This window comes from Thunnus albacares, chromosome 22 (genome assembly GCF_914725855.1).
Source record: "Thunnus albacares chromosome 22, fThuAlb1.1, whole genome shotgun sequence".
In the NCBI taxonomy this organism is placed as follows: Eukaryota; Metazoa; Chordata; class Actinopteri; order Scombriformes; family Scombridae; genus Thunnus; species Thunnus albacares.
Window position 1 is genome coordinate 4,675,354 of NC_058127.1, and position 19,091 is coordinate 4,694,444.

Below are 19,091 nucleotides of genomic sequence, written 5' to 3' on the forward strand. Positions count from 1 at the left end.
AGTTTTGGTCAAAAAGCAACTAAATAACTTATTGAGAGGGTGATTTTCTCTACAATAAAAGAAGTGAATCAACACGTAAACTGATCTGTCTGACGAGATTGAGAAGATTTTTAAGTTGATGGTTTCTGAAGGACGAGAGAGACAGGCAATAAATATGTCACACGGTTAAATAGCTAAAGAGTTCAGTGATTATATGACTGGCTAAAGCAGGCAGGAATGCAGCAAAAATCACGAGCATGATGCAAAAAGTTGAGTAAATTCAAAAACGTTCCTTATCTGTGAGTTCAGTGCATTGAGCATAACAGTAGCTGTTTGACATTCTCATACATAGTGTTGAGTGACAGTACCTTGGATACATTACAGAGCTTTACATCCATCACTGTAGGAGTCCAGAGGATGGATAGAAGAGGAGGAGGAGGAGGAGGAGGAGGAGGAGAGGAGAGTAGAAGAGAAAATAGGGAAGTGGGAGAGGAGAAAAATGAGGAGGGAAGAGATGAGATAGAAAGAGAAAAGAGAGTAAATGAGGTGAAGAGAAGGAGAGGAGGAGAGAGAAAGAAAGGGAAGGAGAGAGGAGAGAGGAGATGAGAGAAGAAACGAGGAGAGGAGAATAAAAGAGAAAAGAGGAAAGGAGGAGAAGAGGAGAAATGAGGAGGAGAGAAAGAAAGGGAAGGAGTGGAGAGCAGAGTAGAAAAGACAATAGGAGGAGAGGAGGAGAAAAATTAGGAGGGGGGATGAGAGAGTAGGACAGGAGAGGATAAACGACAAGAAACAAGGAGAGTACAAAAGAGGAAAGGAGGAGGAGAGGGGGGTGAGGAAATAGAAGAAGAGGAGAAACAAGGAGGAGAGAGAAAGAGAGGTGAGGAGAGGGGAGGAGAGAGAAGGAAAGAAGAAAAAATGACAAGGAGAGGAAGAGGAAAGGAGGAGGAGGCGAGAGGATAAAGAGGAAGAGAACAAAAACAAGGAGAGGGGAGAAAAAGAAGGAGGACAAAGAAAATGAAGAAGAGGAGAGCAGAGAAGGAGAAAGAGGAGATGAGAGTAGAGGAGAAAAGAGGAGTCGTAAGAGGAGAGAGGGCAAGAAAGGGGAGGAGAGGAGAAAAACGAGGAGAAAAGGAGGAGAGGAGGAGAAAAAGAAAAAAGGCATTTACAAAGAACTTGTCAGACCAAGATAACCGAGAAAGGAGTGTTTGTTGGAGGAAGACGAGGAGGAGGAGGAGGAGGAGGAGGAGGAGGAGGAGGAGGATGAAGGACAGCGAGGTTTCAGAGAGATGAGCGTTGTGATGGGGAGGAGAGGAGACAAATCCCTCCATCCCGCTCGGTCAGAGAGCAAAGGATGAAGAGGAGGAAGGGAGGAGGAGGAGGAGGAGGAGGAGGAGGGTGCAGCAGTGTGTGCGTTCGGCGGAGTGTGCAGCCGCTGAACGTGTTTGTTTGAACGCTGATTGTCTCCGTGCACGTAGGACCGGTGGGTGTGCACGTCGCCGGGCGCGTCCGCCGCCGCGTTCCCGTTAATGTGCGCGGCGTGTTTGACCTTGCAGTGCAGACGCAGACTGTCCCGCCTCTTGGCGCTGTAAGGGCAGAGGTCGCAGGTGAACGGCCGCTCCCCCGTGTGCACGCGCACGTGCTCCACCAGCTTGTTGGCTGTCCGCGTCAGGTGGCCGCACCGGTCGCACCGGTACTGGTTGCCTTGGCGATGACCCTGGAAGTGAACCAGCAGCTCCTGTTGCCCTGGAAACGACCTTTGGCAGATGCGGCAGCGATGCTCAGAGGTGTTCGTCTCCGGCTGGGTTGCCATGGCAACTGCCGGAGCGCTGCTGGTGGCGGCGGTGGGAGGGGTGACGGGGCATCTGGGAGTCAGGAGGGGGGGGGGAGAGGTTAATGACACACACACACACACACACGCTAACATTCCTTCTCATAACATAGTTAAAACATATAAAGCAGAGACTAAAACACACACACACACGCACACACACACACACACACACACACACGCACACACGCACACACACACGCACACACACACACACACACACACACACGAACACACACACACACACCGCAGCACCTGCCCACGGCCGCGTGATTTCTGACTGTTGCTGTTCGCCTCAGCAGACGGTTCGTCTCTCTCTCACAATACGGCTTTTTCACAGCAGACATCTTGACATTCTGACACGTGACAGGTGTCGGTAATAAAATTAACGACGGCTGAACTGGGTCACTGTCATGTCTTACTGGTCTTACTGGGACACTTAGATAAAACAGAGCCGTCGTTAATGTGATTAGAAGCACCTGCGCTTTTACTACTATAAGAAAAGGCCAATTATGAAACGAACACACACACACACACACACACACACACACACACACACACACGCACACACACACACACACACAGGTGTTTATGAGACCTTCAGGCTGAAGCTGCTCACCAAACGAATCATGATGTAGGATTTAATGCAGAGTAACTATAGAGTTCACTATACAACCAACATATTTCATTATTTCATCATTATTGATCAATCTGGTGATTATTTTCTCAATTAATCAGTTCACCATTTTGTCTGTAAAATGTCAGAAAATAGTGAAAAATGTCCGTTATAGTTTCAGACAGTCAAAGGTGATGTATTTATAGCTCGTTTTATTAAAAAAAAACCCAGAAATATTCAGTTTATATGGATGAAAAAAGCATCAAATCCACAGAATACAGAAAATGTTTGACATTTTACTTGAATAACAATTCATGATTAATTGATTTTCTGTTGACCAATTAATCAAACTCTACTAAAGTTGACATTCTGTATTGTTCTCCGACTGTCGAGTCAACAATATTATTACCTAGACTGGTTCTGGATTAGAGACAAACTGGTGTACAATTGTAAATTATATCTTAGTATATTTCTCATCCACATATTTTAAACTCGACTTCCTGCTGGACCCTGAACGATAAATCTGCATGGCCGATAAATCCCAAGATAAGTAACAAGAAACTGCAGAAATATCAAGATATAATAATAAAATATAAGATTTGTTTGAGGTTATTTGGAACCAGTGTCACCATTGTCCACAAGAGAGCCTATTTTTTAACTGTAGATTCAAAAATGTGTAATATTTCAAGAAGAAAAGTTATTTTGAGAATAAACTCTGAATATTTGAAAAAAAGTCATAACGTTATGAGAATAAAGTCATGTGCTGCGTCTCAAATCGCATACTTCTGTACTTACACTTCACATTTTGAGTGCATAAGTGCGTTCATACTGAGGAGTAACGGAAAATGCACTCAAAACAGTCAAAAAGTTGAGTGTGGAACAACGGACACTTCTCGCCCTCAATCGTCGCCATCTTGGCTACGTAGCTACGGGGAGGGACCACTTTTCAAACCGGAAATGGCGGCCGGCTACGTAACTATGGTGAACATCACCACATTATACATGTGTTTTTTAGCACTAAGCATCACTATACTGTTGTCAGATATAAGCCATCAGTATGTTTTTTGGGTTAATTTAGCAGTCTGTAATGATTTGGTAGCGCGAACGTTAATGTGAATGCTAACGCTAGCTAATGCTAATTTGCGATCGTCATTTCTGGTAAGTGCACAATGGCTGTGTTTGATTTGAGACGACACTACTCTGTAGAAATTCACACACTATGCCAGTAATATATAGTGTACACAGTGTACTATATGAAAGTATACTAACAGAAATATGTGATTTGACACTACTACAGTATTCCACTAAATATTCACTGTACGTAGATAAGTTTCTCTTAAAATTACGACTTTTTGCTTATATTTCTCATTTTTCTCAATTTTATTTCTCAAAATTTTTTTTCCCTGTTACTTAGTTACAATCTGTTTAGACTCAAACTGAAGGAATCATTATCAAAAATGTTACAAACTAATATAATAATATCGGATATTTGAACTCTCAGATATCAGTCAGGCTCTAGTTAAAGTCCCATCACACACACACACATTTAAAGTGAACCCACCTCATCTCTCCGCTGGCTCCCGTGTCGCCCTGTAAGTGCGTGTCGGCGTGAGCCCTCATCTCTGCCTCCTGATTGGTCGAGTGGTCGCACACGCAGCAGTGCAGCGAGAAGGAGCTTTGCTCCCATTGGCGGTGTTCTGTCATGTGACTCTGGAAAAGGGCCCGCCCCTCCGTCTCAAACCCACATACATGACACCTGAGGGGCGATAAACAAGTGTTACAGTATCCATGGCAACAGTTATTTGATTTTTCTAAATATTTCTTCCTGTAAACAGAAAACGTCTCGTACTAATATGACTTTTAATAGTGTTAGACCTAAATACTTGTTGTAAGTAAAAGTACATAAGTATTATGAGCTTGATGTAGTTTAAGTATTGCAGTAAAAGTACATAAGTATTATGAGCTTGATGTAGTTAAAGTATTGCAGTAAAAGTACATAAGTATTATGAGCTTGATGTAGTTAAAGTATTGCAGTAAAAGTAGTGGTTTGGTCCCTCTGACTGATATATTATTATATATGACATCATTAGATTATTAATAGTGAAGCATCAGTGTTAGAGCAGCATGTTACTGTTGTAGCTGCTGGAGGTGGAGCTAGTTTACACTACTTTATATACAGTTAGCTAGTTTAGTCCAGTGGTTCCCAACCTAGGGGTCGGGCCCCTCCAAAGGGTCAGCAGATAAATCTGAGGGGTCGTGAGATGATTAATGGGAGAGGAAAGAAGAAAAAACAAAGTTCTGATACACAAATCTGTTTTCAGTTTTTGGACTTTTTCTCTAATCTTTGATTTTTGCTGAAATATTGGATCATTTGAACATTTATTGAAATGAAAGCATGTGAGAAGTTTAGAGGGAGAAATCACTATTTGGTGGAGCTGTTAACAACTCATAGACATGTGAAATGTGACCCCGACTACACACTGCTTTTTGTAAGACGTCAAAAGACAAAAAGGTTGGAAACCACTGGTTTCATCTTTAACAATGTGTTGTATTTTAAAAGCTTGTTATATTATCCATTGTGTCAAATCTTCATCTGAAAAGTAACTAAAGCTGTCAAATAAATGTTTAGTCAGTCTGGATTTTACCCATACGTTGGCCGTTAAAAGTATGGACATGGATGTACAGACAACTATCACTGGATACTTTGATACTGAAGAATTGTCACAATTCTCCGGCAGGTTTTAAAGCCTCTTTTTTCTCTGATTTCTAAGTGGATTTATTGGTGATGGACATCTGAGATATTAACATCCTCGGGAAGTATAAGTCACACTGAGTGATATCAATATGTGTTTCATGTCTGTGTGTTCAGATGTGACTGAGTTATGACTCCGAGGAGGATTTTTGAACTCGAATTCACGTCACGCAGCATCTTTGCCTGCGTGAAGTGGAGGCTGAATGTCCACGTCTATTAGAGACCAGATCCTGTCATTTCCCCCCGTGGTTAAAATGTTAAATTACAGAGTAACTCGGTGAATATTTCATCCCTCACCTCCCGCTGTGATGTTTGGCTTCTGAGTTAAGTGCTGACACTCCAGATGAGATTTAAAATAAGAGACTATTTAGATGATAGAGGTGGATTATAACTGTCAAAGTCAATAATTTCTGTTTGCTGTTACTTTTCTCTTCATTTTTAAATGGCAAACTTAAAAGTTAGAATTAGATTTAGGTAAATGGGCATAATCCCAAATGAAGGAAGAAACACCGTAAACTAAATGGAAACTGACAATGATCTGTTCTGGTCCTGTGTCTCCCTACCTGCTCCATAATCAAGACCTCTACCTCTACTCAGCCCTGCCATTTCCACACACGGCCCGATCGTAGCCTCCGTCTCTCCTGTTATCTCCTTATAGCCTGTTTTGCTGGTCTAACCCTGTCTCCGGTTTCCCCTGCAGTCCCCATCTGCTCTGGCTCCCGTCCCTCGTCTCCTGTTCCCCGTGGTCCCGTCTGCTCCGTCTCCGGACCTGCTCGTCTCGTCTGCCCTGCTTCCTCCTCGCCCTGGACCTTCGCTCTACTCTTGCTTCTGCCCCACCGATTCCTACTCTGGACCTGCTCCCCTTTGCTCCAGCTTGCCTCAGCCCCCGGGTTCCCAGCTACCAGTCCGAGCGCCCCCCCCCCCCCAGGCCTCGCTTTAAAATAAATACCTGTTCCTACTATATCCGTCTCCTCGCCTGTGTCTGCACTTGGGATCACCTGCTCTGCCCCCCATAACAGTTACTGTGTGTATATATAATGTAGGGATGTGCAGAGATCCCAGTATCTGTATTTGTATCTTTGTATCTATCTTTGTATCTATATTTGTATCTTTATATCGATATTTGTATCTATCTTTGTATCTTTATATCTATCTTTGTATCTATATTTGTATCTTTATATCGATATTTGTATCTATCTTTGTATCTTTATATCTATCTTTGTATCTATATTTGTATCTGTATTTGTTGAGGCAGCAAAATTATTTGTATTTGTATCTTTGTATCTATATTTGTATCTATATTTGTTGAGGCAGCAAAATTATTTGTATTTGTATCTTTGTATCTATATTTGTATCTATATTTGTTGAGGCAGCAAAATTATTTGTATTTGTATCTTTGTATCTATATTTGTATCTGTATTTGTATCTTTATATCTATCTTTGTATCTATATTTGTATCTTTGTATCTATATTTGTATCTATATTTGTATCTATATTTGTATCTGTATTTGTTGAGGCAGCAAAATTATTTGTATTTGTATTCGAATAAAAGTGGAAAGAGGCTTAAAAATCCTGTTTTTGTTTTTATTACACTTTGAATTTAGAAAATTAAAGTGTTACAATAAGTGTTCATAAATAAACTACCTTATGAAGGAGATCCCCACACTGGGTCTCTAACTGGAGTCTCCCAGATCATAGACAACTGCGCTGACTACTGAGCTAAAACTTTACTCATTGCAGACAGACCTCTACCTAACAAATATTTTTTTAAAATATTTGTATGAAACAAATATTTGTAAAAAACCTATTATTTGTGCTTTGTCGAATAATGTATTTGTATACGGGCACACCTCTAATATAATGTTTTCATGAGATAATCTATTTGTTATTTGGCATATACAAACAATAGAAATATATAAAACATGAAGTACCTGTAGAAGTAACAGCAACCTGTGGTCTGATTTCTGCTGAGGCTGGTTTGGGTTCCTGAAGGAGGAAAAAAAAAAAACAAAGTCTTTATTATTCTGAAAAGCTTTTCATGAAGTAAATCTCTCCCTTTTCTTTTCTTTTTTTTTCTTTGCACTCCAAAGTCCACTAATGATGAGTCCCTCAGGAAGTTATTATTGTTCAACTTCTCTGTGACTGCAGATAATGTGTTTGTGTAGAGTCAGTTCGCCTCAGTGCCACTTTTATTATAAACCAAAAGGGCAATCTGATGGCAGCATGAATCCATAACACGGAGAAAAAAAACCACATCATACTGAAACATAATCATTAAAAAGTAATAGTAATAATAATAAGGCAGCAATAAAAACACTGCAGGCAAACTAAATGCACAAAATCCTCCCTAAAAGTGTTGATTTAGTGGCGTCTGTGCATATAAAAGTGTTGTTAATGTTAAGATACAAACCACATGTGTGACTGCGCGGTTTGCTTCAGTCACTGTGGGACGCTCCCATCAGAGAGCTTTATTGATTAAACCGCTGATTATTTTATTGATTAATCGATTAATTGCTTTGTCTATGAGGGGTCAGAAACTTTTTTCTTATATAATTTCTTATGTCTTCAGATGTCAGTTTGCTATGATGTGACGGCATTTTTACTAAAATGAATGAAAAAGATTATTCGATTATCAGTTTAGTTGCCGATTAATTTTCTGTCGATCAACTAATCGTTTAATCAATTAATCATTGCAGCTCTAACTGTATATAACTGCTACGCTACCATAATAATTTTCATTATAAATATATCAGCTCATGAATTCATTGATTGTCTCCAACTAAAATATTTGGCCTCTTATTGATTGATGAATTGATCTGCAAAACATTAATCTGCAACTATTTCAGAGCTGAAACAACTTATTTTATTTAATTAATCAACAACTATTTTGGTAATTGATTAATCTTTCAAGTTGTTTTTTATGTTATAAATGGAAAACATTCATTGTTAGCAGCTTCTTAACTGTGAGGATTTTCTGCTTTTATCTGTCGTATGTAAGGCTGCAATAAACGTTTCATTTTTGATTATTTTCTCAATTCATTGTCAATAAAATGTCAGAAAACAGTGAAAAATCTCCGTTATAATTTCTTACAGCCCGAGGTGATGCCTTCGAATGTCATGTTTTGTTGAATCAATGGTCCAAAATCCAAATATATTCAGTTTACTGCCATTTATGACACATAAAAGTTTCAAATCCTCCTATGTGAGAAGCCACAACCAGCAAATATTCGGCATTTCTGCTTTAAAAAATTATTATTTGATTGTTAAAATAGTTGTCTAATTTTCTGTTGATTGACATATCGATTAATCGTTGCAGCTCTAGTCGTATGTGATAGTAAATTAAATATTCTGGGCTTTTAGGCTGTTGGTCAGACAAAATAAACAATTCATTAAGAATAATTAAAAAAAAGACGTCACTTTGGGCTTTAGGAGATTGAAAAGGGCAATTTTTTTTAGTTTTTTTTTAGACATTTTATAGACCAAATGATTAATCTAGAAAATAATCTACAGCATAAGTGATACAGAATATAATGATTAGTTTCAGTCCTAAACAATTTCAATAATTAATTGATCATTTGAGACTTTTTTTTAAAGGAAAAAATGCCAAATATAATTGGTTCTAGTCTCAAATCTAGATATTTGGTGGTTTTCATATCCTCTATAAAAGTAAAATGAATATCTTCGGGTTTTGCCACCTTGGATTCTGGGAAATTGTTTTTCACTATTATCTGACATTTTATTGACCAAATGATTGATTGAGAAACAATTGGCAGATAATCAATGATGAAATAACAGTTAGTTGCAGCCCTAATCTTCATTAAGATGGGTGCAGGGCCTTTGCCCCATTTCAGATGGCGATTGAACAGGCATGCTCTTTGTTTGGAAAAACAAAGGAAACCATTGAACTCAAACTCCCAGAAGCCCTTTACGTCCAACACCTCCACCTGAGCCATTGGCCACTGTGACCTGTGACGTCATATTACCAATAAAACCAGCGGACAATTTCAAATCGTCCTCTGATAGAAACAAGCTGATCAGACAAGAACAAAGGAACAAAGAGACCACGGGTTCTTATCCGGACCGCTTGGCCACGGTGTAGAGTTAGATTCAGCTTAAGCTTGGTTCAGTTCTCGAGTAACACACCTGTATATAGTTTAACATTTATTGTATAGATTAAATAGTATTGTCTGCAGAGTTACTCCTGTTAAGCATAATAAACCCTGTTATAACAGGAAGTTGTATCGGTGGTTCTCGCCTGAATATTGTCCAAATTGCCTTTGTTGTGTTTGTTATTTCATTGGTGTCACAAACCAGCTGCAACAAGGTTATAGCTGGATTTAGGCACTAATCATTTGACCGGATTTCATCCTTTATTTTGGCAATTTTACTTATTATTGGAATATCAAAATTTAGGATTAAATCGCCAATGAGACTGAATCAGTGAATTGGTTGTCCAGAGCCCCTGAGGTGGATTTGATACGAGTTTGGTTAATTATTAATTATTTCTGATAACCAAATGTAATCAGCATAACCCTGTGAACCCTACATGGGTATAGATGACAATTGAGCTCTAGTCTTCATAGCATGACATCATACCCTGCAATACCAATACTCATTGTAAGTTCAGTTGGATCAGTGGTTCAGTGTTGAACTTGTCGGCTCCTTTAATCCTTCGACTCTGACTGACAGTGTCATCTTTCATTATTGCATTTTACACCGAGATTTGCGAGGCGACGCATCAATGATAAGCATGACACTAACTCAGTATACAGTCTGATTAAAAAAAAAAACACTCCCATGAGACATTTATCAACATTCAAAGGTCTACGCCTCCTCATGCAAAACAGGAGCTGGTGAGCTTTCTCACACAGTGCCTCTGTATTATTATCTAAACACTATGTTGGTGTCTAAGTACATGTAGCTACTCACACTGTATGTCTGTGTGTGTGTGTGTGTACAGTATATTACCATACGGAGGTTCCTGGACGCTCAATAGGGGGGAGGAACGAGGTGGGTTGACATTCACCTTCAGTACAGGACTATAGGAAACACAAATACATGCACACACACATGCAGGTGAGCACACACTAAAAGTCAAAACAAAGCATGTTTACAGTTCCCCTAGAGACTACCAGCGCTCTTTTGTAGTCTGACTGAGAGATGTACACAAGCTGCTGCAGTCTGGAGGTTTGAGTTTGACCAATCAGGGAGTAGTTTCTAAACAAACTAACGTCACTGAACTCTTCATAATGAAGGAACATGTCACCCAGTGCAGCGGTGTGGCTTGCTGATGTGTTTTTAATAGTTTTTGGACAACAACAGAGGTCTACCACACAGAGGAATAAGATATATCAGGCTTTGGATACACACACACAATATTTTTTAGTAGATCAGTTCATTGTTGGTTTGGTTCCAAACATGAGATTTGTTGACAATAAGAAAAATATAGAAAATCGCCAGAGTTATCTTTGGACATGAACGTTGCTCCAATCACATTGCATGTCTAGCGAGGCTTTCCTTAACCACGTACAAAGAACACAAAACCACGCTGCCTGAGCTTCTTCTCAGTTTTGAAAGAGCTGAAGTCAAGAGAGTTTCAGTTCCATTGGAAAACAAATCAGCAAACTGTTAACTTTGACTAAGAACATTACTGAAAGACACAGCAAGATGGTTGAGATTTACACATCACTGAGTATTTGACCTCCATGATGGAGATACAGCTGGCTGCTGACACACTGCAGATGAAACCGTAGAGTCCCTGCAGTCAGAGGTCGCTACATTAACCCTATAATGTAATGGATTACTGCAAGGAAATGTTCTGTTACCTGCTTCTGATGAGTGGAGTTGTCCTCTCCACCAGCTGACTGTTGGATTTACTGACCCTCTCTGCAGACAGACAAGAGCACCAACACATCAACTGACAACAATCAATTTGAATGTCCAACGTAAGACAACATAAATCTGTTCTTTCTTTTTTGTGTTGTTGTTGTCATTTTAGGGTTTAGTCGATTCATTAATCGATCGAAAGAAAAATAATTGCCAATGCTTTCACGGTTTGTTATGATTAGTTACCTGCATGGTTCAATACTGAGTACGCATCTTCAGAACTCTTCACACAGTCAACACTAGGGGTGTAATGGTACACAAAATTCAGGGTTTGATATTTATCTCGGTTGACCTCAGGCGAATGGGTCTGGGTTACAGAATGGACAATGTTGTGAATGGGAGCACCTTGGGTGGAACTGATAAAATCCGGTAGCTGGCAGTGAAGCAGCCGAAAGCTGTTTGCCAGCCGCCGGTAAACAACAAAAGTAGAAGAAGAATTGTTTGATATACCGAACTGAACATCCTGTACTGGACGGTTTGGGACGAAAACACGTACCGTTACACCATTAGTCAACACAACAGCAACAATTATGGACCAAACTGTGATGCATTTGCATTGTTTTCACACAAACAGCATTAAATGACTACAGCCTTCAAATTCATTGAATACTTTTCTCACTCAACACAAACAACCAACAAAATTTTGTGGACAAATGATTACATGCATCCTACACTGAGTCACTCATCAGGCCATGATGATGTCTGGTAATATCATCACTGCCTGGTATGAAATCATAATCTGGACTCTTCTCGTTTGTGGTCCTGAAATGGTGGAACCAGCTACCCAGCTCCAAATGGTCCTTCAAGAAACACCTGAAAACTCAGCTTCTTTCTTGTTGTTTATGATATTTCTTATGCACTTGTCTACTTGTTTTTTACTTTAATAACTATGAATATATAAAATAAATAAAAAACCTTCTGTCTAATAGTCTTTCTCGTTGCACTTGTACCTCGTCAGCTACTTCAGAAACTGTACCACAGCTCTGTCTGAGTCACTGTCTTCTAACGCTTGGTTGTCTTGCCTCACTTGTAAGTCGCTTTGGATAAAAATATAAAATGTATTAACTTCAAAACTCTTTTAGTTTATCTTCAAAAACTAACATAGGGACAGAAATCTGCCAAATCCTAACCACACTGAAACACATCTATACTCAACCAAAAACATCTTGTATTCTTGTAGAACACGCTGTAGTACGTTCTATAGAGAGCAAATCTTACAGTATTTACATAGTATACATATTTTTTTAATACCATCAACCATTAACAACAACATAAAAAAGTGATTTAACTTCACAGACTACCATAAAAAGATCATAATGTGTTGCCTGTTATTAGTGTTTTTATCTCAGTGTGTTCTGATTGACTCATGAGTTGTTGTGTTCGTGTCTACTGGAAGGATTTTACCTTGCAAGGCAGCTGGATTCGCAAGATCACGACATCACAAGGTCACCCGAGAATCGATCTTGTCAGACAGCTGCCTCGTAAGGTAAGACGGTGATAGACAGATGTGTCATCCAATCACCTGCCAAGTATTTTTTGGAAGTGTCTGCCCTTTTCCAAACAGTTTGTATGGACAACTTCTTGGACGAGGATTTGCTTTGTGTTGCAGTGTGTTAGTAAAGTTGACTGTGTTCTGCAGATGCGGACTAAACCATGCATGTAACTGTTAAAATCGATTAATAGTATCAGTGATTTTTCATGCAAAAAAACACCAAAAATCCCCTTTTTATTTTCTACTTTTTCTGTGTTATAATAAACTGAATATCTTTGGGTTTTAGACTATTGGTGAAACAGGCAAGATATTTGAAGACGTTATCTTAGGCTCTTGGAAATGGATGGACAGTTATTCATTACTTTTTGATATTTTGTAGACTAAACGATTAATCAACAATGAAAATAAGTGTAAATTGGCGCTCTATCAGGGATTACCAGATTGCAGCAGGGTCAGAAATTAGCTTTTTTTTTTTACAAGGGCTTTTTTGCCCTCATGAAATATGTTTCAGGGGCATTTTGGAGGATTTCCATACCTTAGATCTATGTTGCATGACAGACCAATATTCAATGACTCTTATTAAAAGAAGCAAAGGGAGCAGCCAAACTTATAAAGCAAGAACATTTAATGGGTAAAAATACTGAGTTATAATCCCAGTTACAGATTATAACTGTGTAAATATTTTACCCTTTTATTGCATATTTTATTTTCAAAAGTATAAACAATAAACACAACATTATGTAACATCACAGTTCACCATCTCAACAACATGATTATCTGGCATGTTATGTAAAATAACGTGTGCTATGACAGCTTTGGTAGCTTTTTTGGGCACAGGACAGATGACAGACAGAGTGACTGTCCAGATTTCTAATGTACTTTAATTTCAAAACCGATTGTGACTCAGCTGGAAGTGTGACAGGTTTATAAATTAAAAAACACTTCATGTTAGTAACGTTACCATTAATAGCTGTCCCGGCTGCTTCACAACCTCACAATACTCGAGCGGGAGGAGGGGGCAAGGGTTGTGCAGGTATGGAAGCCTAGTCGTCCCAGACATTTCCAAGTTGCACTTTGAACATGGAGCATCCTAACACGCTTTGCAAAACGTATTAAGTCTTTGTTTAACTGTTTATTTTACAAGGGCATTCAAAAGCCCCTGTTATCCCAATTCCAAGGGCAATTTTACATTTTTTTTAAATTTATGACCCTGGATTGCAGTTTAACCTAACAGTGGGATACTTTTCCTTCTCCTGGACAGAGACCAGAGGGCAGAAAATCTCCTCAATCCCACCAGAAAATCCCACTCAGATTACTTGGTTCTCTTGTATCACCTGTCCTGAAACCAAAAAACAAACCTTCTCTTTGTGTTTTGGTAAAAAACCTTACCTGAGAGCTGATGTAGCAGTGTGGATGCCAGGTTCACTGACATGTCCTGCCACAGCACTGCTCGGAGGCACTGGTCCGCCATCTTGGCTCCAGAGGTGAACTGGTCTTCCATCTTGGCTCCAAAGAAAAGCTGCTCCTCTATTTTGGGTCCAGATAAAAGCGGGTCCGGCATCTTAGCTCCAGAGATGCCACGATCCTCTATTTTCACTCTAAACTGACAATTTGTGGATCCAGATACGACGCCATCAGCTGTCTTGGAGCCAGGCTGGCAGCCTCCAGTATACAATTCATCCTCTATTTTAAGGCCAAGGAGACACTGCTCCGCCATTTTGGCTCCAGGGTGCAGCTGCTCCGCCATCTTGATGCCACTGAGACCCTGGTCTTCTGTTTTAATGGTGAAGAGATGATGGCCCGCCATGTTCGGGGTAGACGGGGTCATCCCCTCAGTGACTGGTCGATCACGGACAAGATCGGAGACCACCAGTGTGTCGACCTCCATTGGCTCTTCCTCCTCTTTGACCCTCATGACATGGCTGTTCACTTCCTGACTCTCTGTGATTGGTGGGAAATCTGTCAGTGTGAGTTCACCTGCTCTCAGACCAATAAATTGGCCAATATTAGCTCATTACATCTCGTATAAGTGTATATATCTACTTTACTCTTTTTAAACGTAAATGTCACAGTTTACTATTGATTGTTAATAACTTGTGTATCTGTTGAATGTCATATGCACATCGTTTTGTACAAGAAACAATACATGTGTGACAGTTTTTAGCTAAAGCTTGTTTTGTGTAACACTGGGTCTAAATAACAGATATCTACAGGATAAAGTAAACCCAATATTGTATTGGTGCTATTATTGACCCAAACTGGGTAAAAAATTAAAGCAGTGATTTTTAGTGTGTTGTTTATATTATATGTTGTGTAAAGAAAATAAATATCAGCTAATATATCATAACTGGATCGTTTAAACTCTCAAATATCAATATATAATTCCTCAGTATCAGCCTCAAAAATCCTGTATTGGTTGGGCTACGCTATAAATATTTCTTATGTGGAAATGTCACATAATTGCATTAATACAGCTAATGAAAGAATGGAAATATTGCTTAAATCCGAAAGAACATTTTGATCTACAACAACTTAGATAATTGTTTAATCATTTAAATAATTTATATGGAATAAATGCCACACATTATCTGAGTCCAGCTTAAAAACTGATTTTTCCTTTTTTTCTGACATTTATAGACTAAACTATTAATCTTTTATTAGGAAAAATTACTACAAGTTGAATCAATAATAAAATTTTGGGGCCCAGTTTCTGAATTATGGCACAATAATAATCTTTAACCTTCTGAACAGAGCAGAGAAATATAATGTTGTGGCAGTCAGCCGTAAAAAACCAATGCAGCATTGTTTGGTGGTGGGTGATATAAAAAATATCAATATTGCGGTGTATGTAATTTTATATTCCAATATTTTGAAATGGTAAATTTCCTGGGAAACTGTTTATGGATAAAATAACTAGAGAATAATGTCTGTTTTCTTATAATCCAGCAAATAAAAAGCATCTTGGTTGAAATTTGTTGCAACTTCACATGAACACAAGCACATCTGTTGGTATAATGCATTCCTTGGCTGCTAACCGTAACCATCACAGCTAAATGCCTCAACCTAACGCTAAACCCAATTCTGACCTTAAGCCTAAAACCAAGTCTCAACCCTGAATCAGCCCTTTGAAAATCTGTCTTAAAGTGAGGACTGGCCAAAATTTCCTCACTCCAAAAATCTAAAACTCAAATTGGTCCGCATATAAATGGATGTACAAAGTAAACACACACACAAACACATATTTACCTGCCAGTTTCCTCAGCAGGTCTGAAGCCATCGTGTCCGTGGCGGCGTTGCCATCAGGTGTGTGTGTGAGGGAGGGCGGCTCAGGACTCGCCCCAGGGCCGTCCGGTGACAGAGCAAGGCCGGGCTCATCCTGCTGACCCCCGCGACCCTCTGGCAAGGCCTCACGCCTCTGGGGCTCCGCCTCTGCTCGGCTCCCAGGATGCATCTGGGCCTTCTGGGTGGCCTCTGGAGAGAGAAGAAGAATTGAGCTACGTGAGTGTGATTTGACTCATGTTAACTGTAAATAGATTACATGAGAGTTGACGCTACAGCCTGATAACTGCACTCAACTCACCATGAGGTTTGCACAATACATGGCCAAAAGTAAGTGGACACCCAAACCTTACAAACATACATGATCAGAGCTGCAGCACTTAATCAATTATTTGATCAACAGATAATTAATTGCCAACTATTTTGAGGTTAGGGTAGGGTTGGGGTTAGGGTTAGGGTTAGGGTAGGGTTGGGGTTAGGGTTAGGGTGGGGTTAGGGTAGGGTTGGGGTTAGGGTTAGGGTAGGGTTAGGGTTAGGATTAGGGGTTAGGGTTAAGGTAGGGTTAGGGTTAGGGTAGGGTTGGGGTAGGGTTAGGGTAGGGTTGGGGTTAGGGTAGGGTTAGGGTTAGGGTTAGGGTTAGGGTAGGGTTGGGGTAGGGTTAGGATAGAGTTGGGGTAGGGTTGGGGTTAGGGTTAGGGTAGGGTTGGGGTTAGGGTTAGGGTAGGGTTAGGATAGGGTTGGGGTAGGGTTGGGGTTAGGGTTAGGGTTAGGGTAGGGTTGGGGTTAGGGTTAGGGTTAGGGTTCGGGTAGGGTTGGGGTTAGGGTTAGGGTTAAGGTTAGGGTAGGGTTAGGGTTAGGGTTAGGGTAGGGTTGTTGTTAGGGTTAGGGTTGGGGGTTAGGGGCTAACCCTAACCCTAACCCTCTGATTCCAGCTTCTTAAATGTGAATATTTTCTGGTTTATTTGGTCTTTTGGTCACGACACTTGAGGACGTCACCAGTGATCAACATTTTTAACCATTTTCTGACATTCTATAGACCAAACAACTAATTGATTAATCGAGAAAATAACTGTCAGATTAATGGATCATGAAAATAATTGTTAGTTGCAGTTGTTCAATACCACATTCTAAAACTATTTTCATTAATCTGTTGTTATAACAGCCTCCACTCTTCTGGTTTCAGACTTTCTACCAGATGTTGGACCCCAGCTGCAGGGATCTGCTCCCATTCAGCCACAAGAGGATCTGTGAGGTCCAGCACTGATGTTAGGCAATAAGGTCTAGTTCACAGTTCATCCCCATGGTGTCGGATGCGGTTGAGGTCAAGGCTCTGTGCAGGCCAGTCAAGATCTTCAACACCAAACTGGTAAAACATTTCTTTATGGAGCTGGTTTTGTGCACGGGGGGGAGTTTTCTTCAAACTGTTTGTTGCAGCATTAAGATTTTTGCATTGGAAGTAAAAGGCCTAAACCAAGAAAAACAGATCCAGGTCCATGTAGTTTTGGCCATATAGTTTAAACTGACAATTATTTTCATTAACAATTAATGTCTTTGTGAGAACGTTGCTCCTGTCCCTTTTCTCTGGGCCCTGGTTCCAACATTGTTAGAGTTTTAGATCACTAATTTCATTTCTGTTCATTTATCAGTCGTGTTACATAAATAATGGAATACAGGTTTCAGTTGAGTACTTTGTGTTTCACAATATTGCATTTTGTTGAAGGGCTTCAGTCCTGTTGTGATGTTTCTTTTTTGAGAGTTTTGTGATGGTCGGGCAGATCATCTGCTTCATCAGTGATCGTGACAACAGATGTGCATCATTAGCTGCACTAAGCAGTGAGTCATTAGGTTGTCAGGTTGAGGTAGGAAGGATAAAACTGTTCTGTAGTAAATGACATTCTGTAATTTGGTGGACTCGTGGCTGTGAGTGTGTGACCAGGGGAAATTGTGATTGACAGCAGTAATAGAAATTCTACGTCACTGTTCTGTGTCTTTGGAAGCTTTGTATCAGTCCAGCTCACCCTGTCGTAACCTGATAGATGGTACGACCCAGATAGATGAGGCTGAGAAGGTAAAAGGCCAGTCGCTGGTCACTTGTGACGGAGTAGGGAAGAGATTAGGTAGCAGCTTACTGTGAGGCTGCAGATTTTATTTGTTTGCTTTGCTTTGGCCCAAGTTATTTTTGTTGAATTTCCAAGGGTAAATTTTTGCTTCTGTTTCATTAGTACTTTTGTTAACAAACATCACTTTTTTTTGCACACAGCCTGTCTAACCTGCTTCTTTAACATCCCTTTAAAAGTGCCAATCAACATCATCTGCTGTTTATATGATGTGGCGGCACTACAGTCTTGATTAATTGATTAAAGGTGCAGTGTGTAGAATTTGGTGGCATCTAGTGGAACGGACTTGGCAGAAATGGAATAAAATATTCATGAGTATGTTTTAGTTTGTGTATAATACAGAATTGTTGTGTTTTCGTTACCTTAGAATGAGCCCTTTATATCTACAGAGGGAGCAGGTCCTCTTCCACGGAGGCCGCCATGTTTCTACAGTAGCTCAGAACAGACAAACCAAACACTGGCTCTAGAGAGGGCCTTTTGCTTTTCTCGCAAGTTTCGCAGCCACTGTAGGTTTTCCTACACGCTTGGAGGAAAAGGTGCAACGAATCCCCAAACTCACGGTTGTTGAACGAGCCGCCAAACGAACATTCACCGGGGAAAAGTGCACCACTAACGTCAGTTAGCAGCTAGATAGCTAATCAGCTAGATAGCTAATTAGAATTAGGTGCTCAGCTGCACCACATTAAACAGCGTATAAACATACCTGCAGATGTCACCAGATGCACCTGTTGGATGCTGGTTTAGTCGTTGCTCTTCAAAATCCCTGTTAGCGACACGCTGTCTGTCCATGTTGTAGCTACAGCAGTTTGTTTACTTTGTCTCCAATGAGACATTAAATTTTGCAGTTAATCTGTGGTTCACATGTGTGCTGAACCGTGGGGGGGGGGGCGATCTGTACGGGTCACATTACACCACTACTCGGAAGGGGAGGGTGAGGAGAGGGGTATTCAGTTGGTTGCAATCTGCAACTTCACCACTAGATGCCACTAAATCCTGCACACTGGTCCTTTAAATGTTCAAATCTTAAAATGTCACATTTTTACCTCTGAAAAGATGAGATTGTATCATATTTTGACTTGAAAAACTTAAATGAATATGTTTTTTTTTTTATAAGATTATTGTCGGCTGTTCATTTTGTGTGT

The 19,091-nt window shown here is 40.0% G+C and overlaps 1 protein-coding gene across 2 annotated transcripts in view; it reads right to left on the minus strand.

Moving 5' to 3' along the window:
- Nucleotides 1–1,071: 1,071 nt before the first annotated feature.
- The window catches only part of LOC122974094 (zinc finger protein 408-like), a 21,026-nt gene continuing 3,006 nt past the window's right edge, over nucleotides 1,072–19,091 (minus strand). For both annotated transcript variants that reach the window (XM_044341974.1, XM_044341973.1), the window contains 7 exons: nucleotides 15,800–16,024; nucleotides 13,943–14,494; nucleotides 11,001–11,061; nucleotides 10,144–10,214; nucleotides 7,107–7,161; nucleotides 3,985–4,179; nucleotides 1,072–1,841 (listed from right to left, as the gene is read on the minus strand). In XM_044341974.1, coding sequence (XP_044197909.1) covers nucleotides 1,142–1,841; nucleotides 3,985–4,179; nucleotides 7,107–7,161; nucleotides 10,144–10,214; nucleotides 11,001–11,061; nucleotides 13,943–14,494; nucleotides 15,800–16,024 — 1,859 coding nt within the window. In that variant the 3' untranslated portion in view covers nucleotides 1,072–1,141. The remainder of the gene's footprint in view (nucleotides 1,842–3,984; nucleotides 4,180–7,106; nucleotides 7,162–10,143; nucleotides 10,215–11,000; nucleotides 11,062–13,942; nucleotides 14,495–15,799; nucleotides 16,025–19,091) is intronic.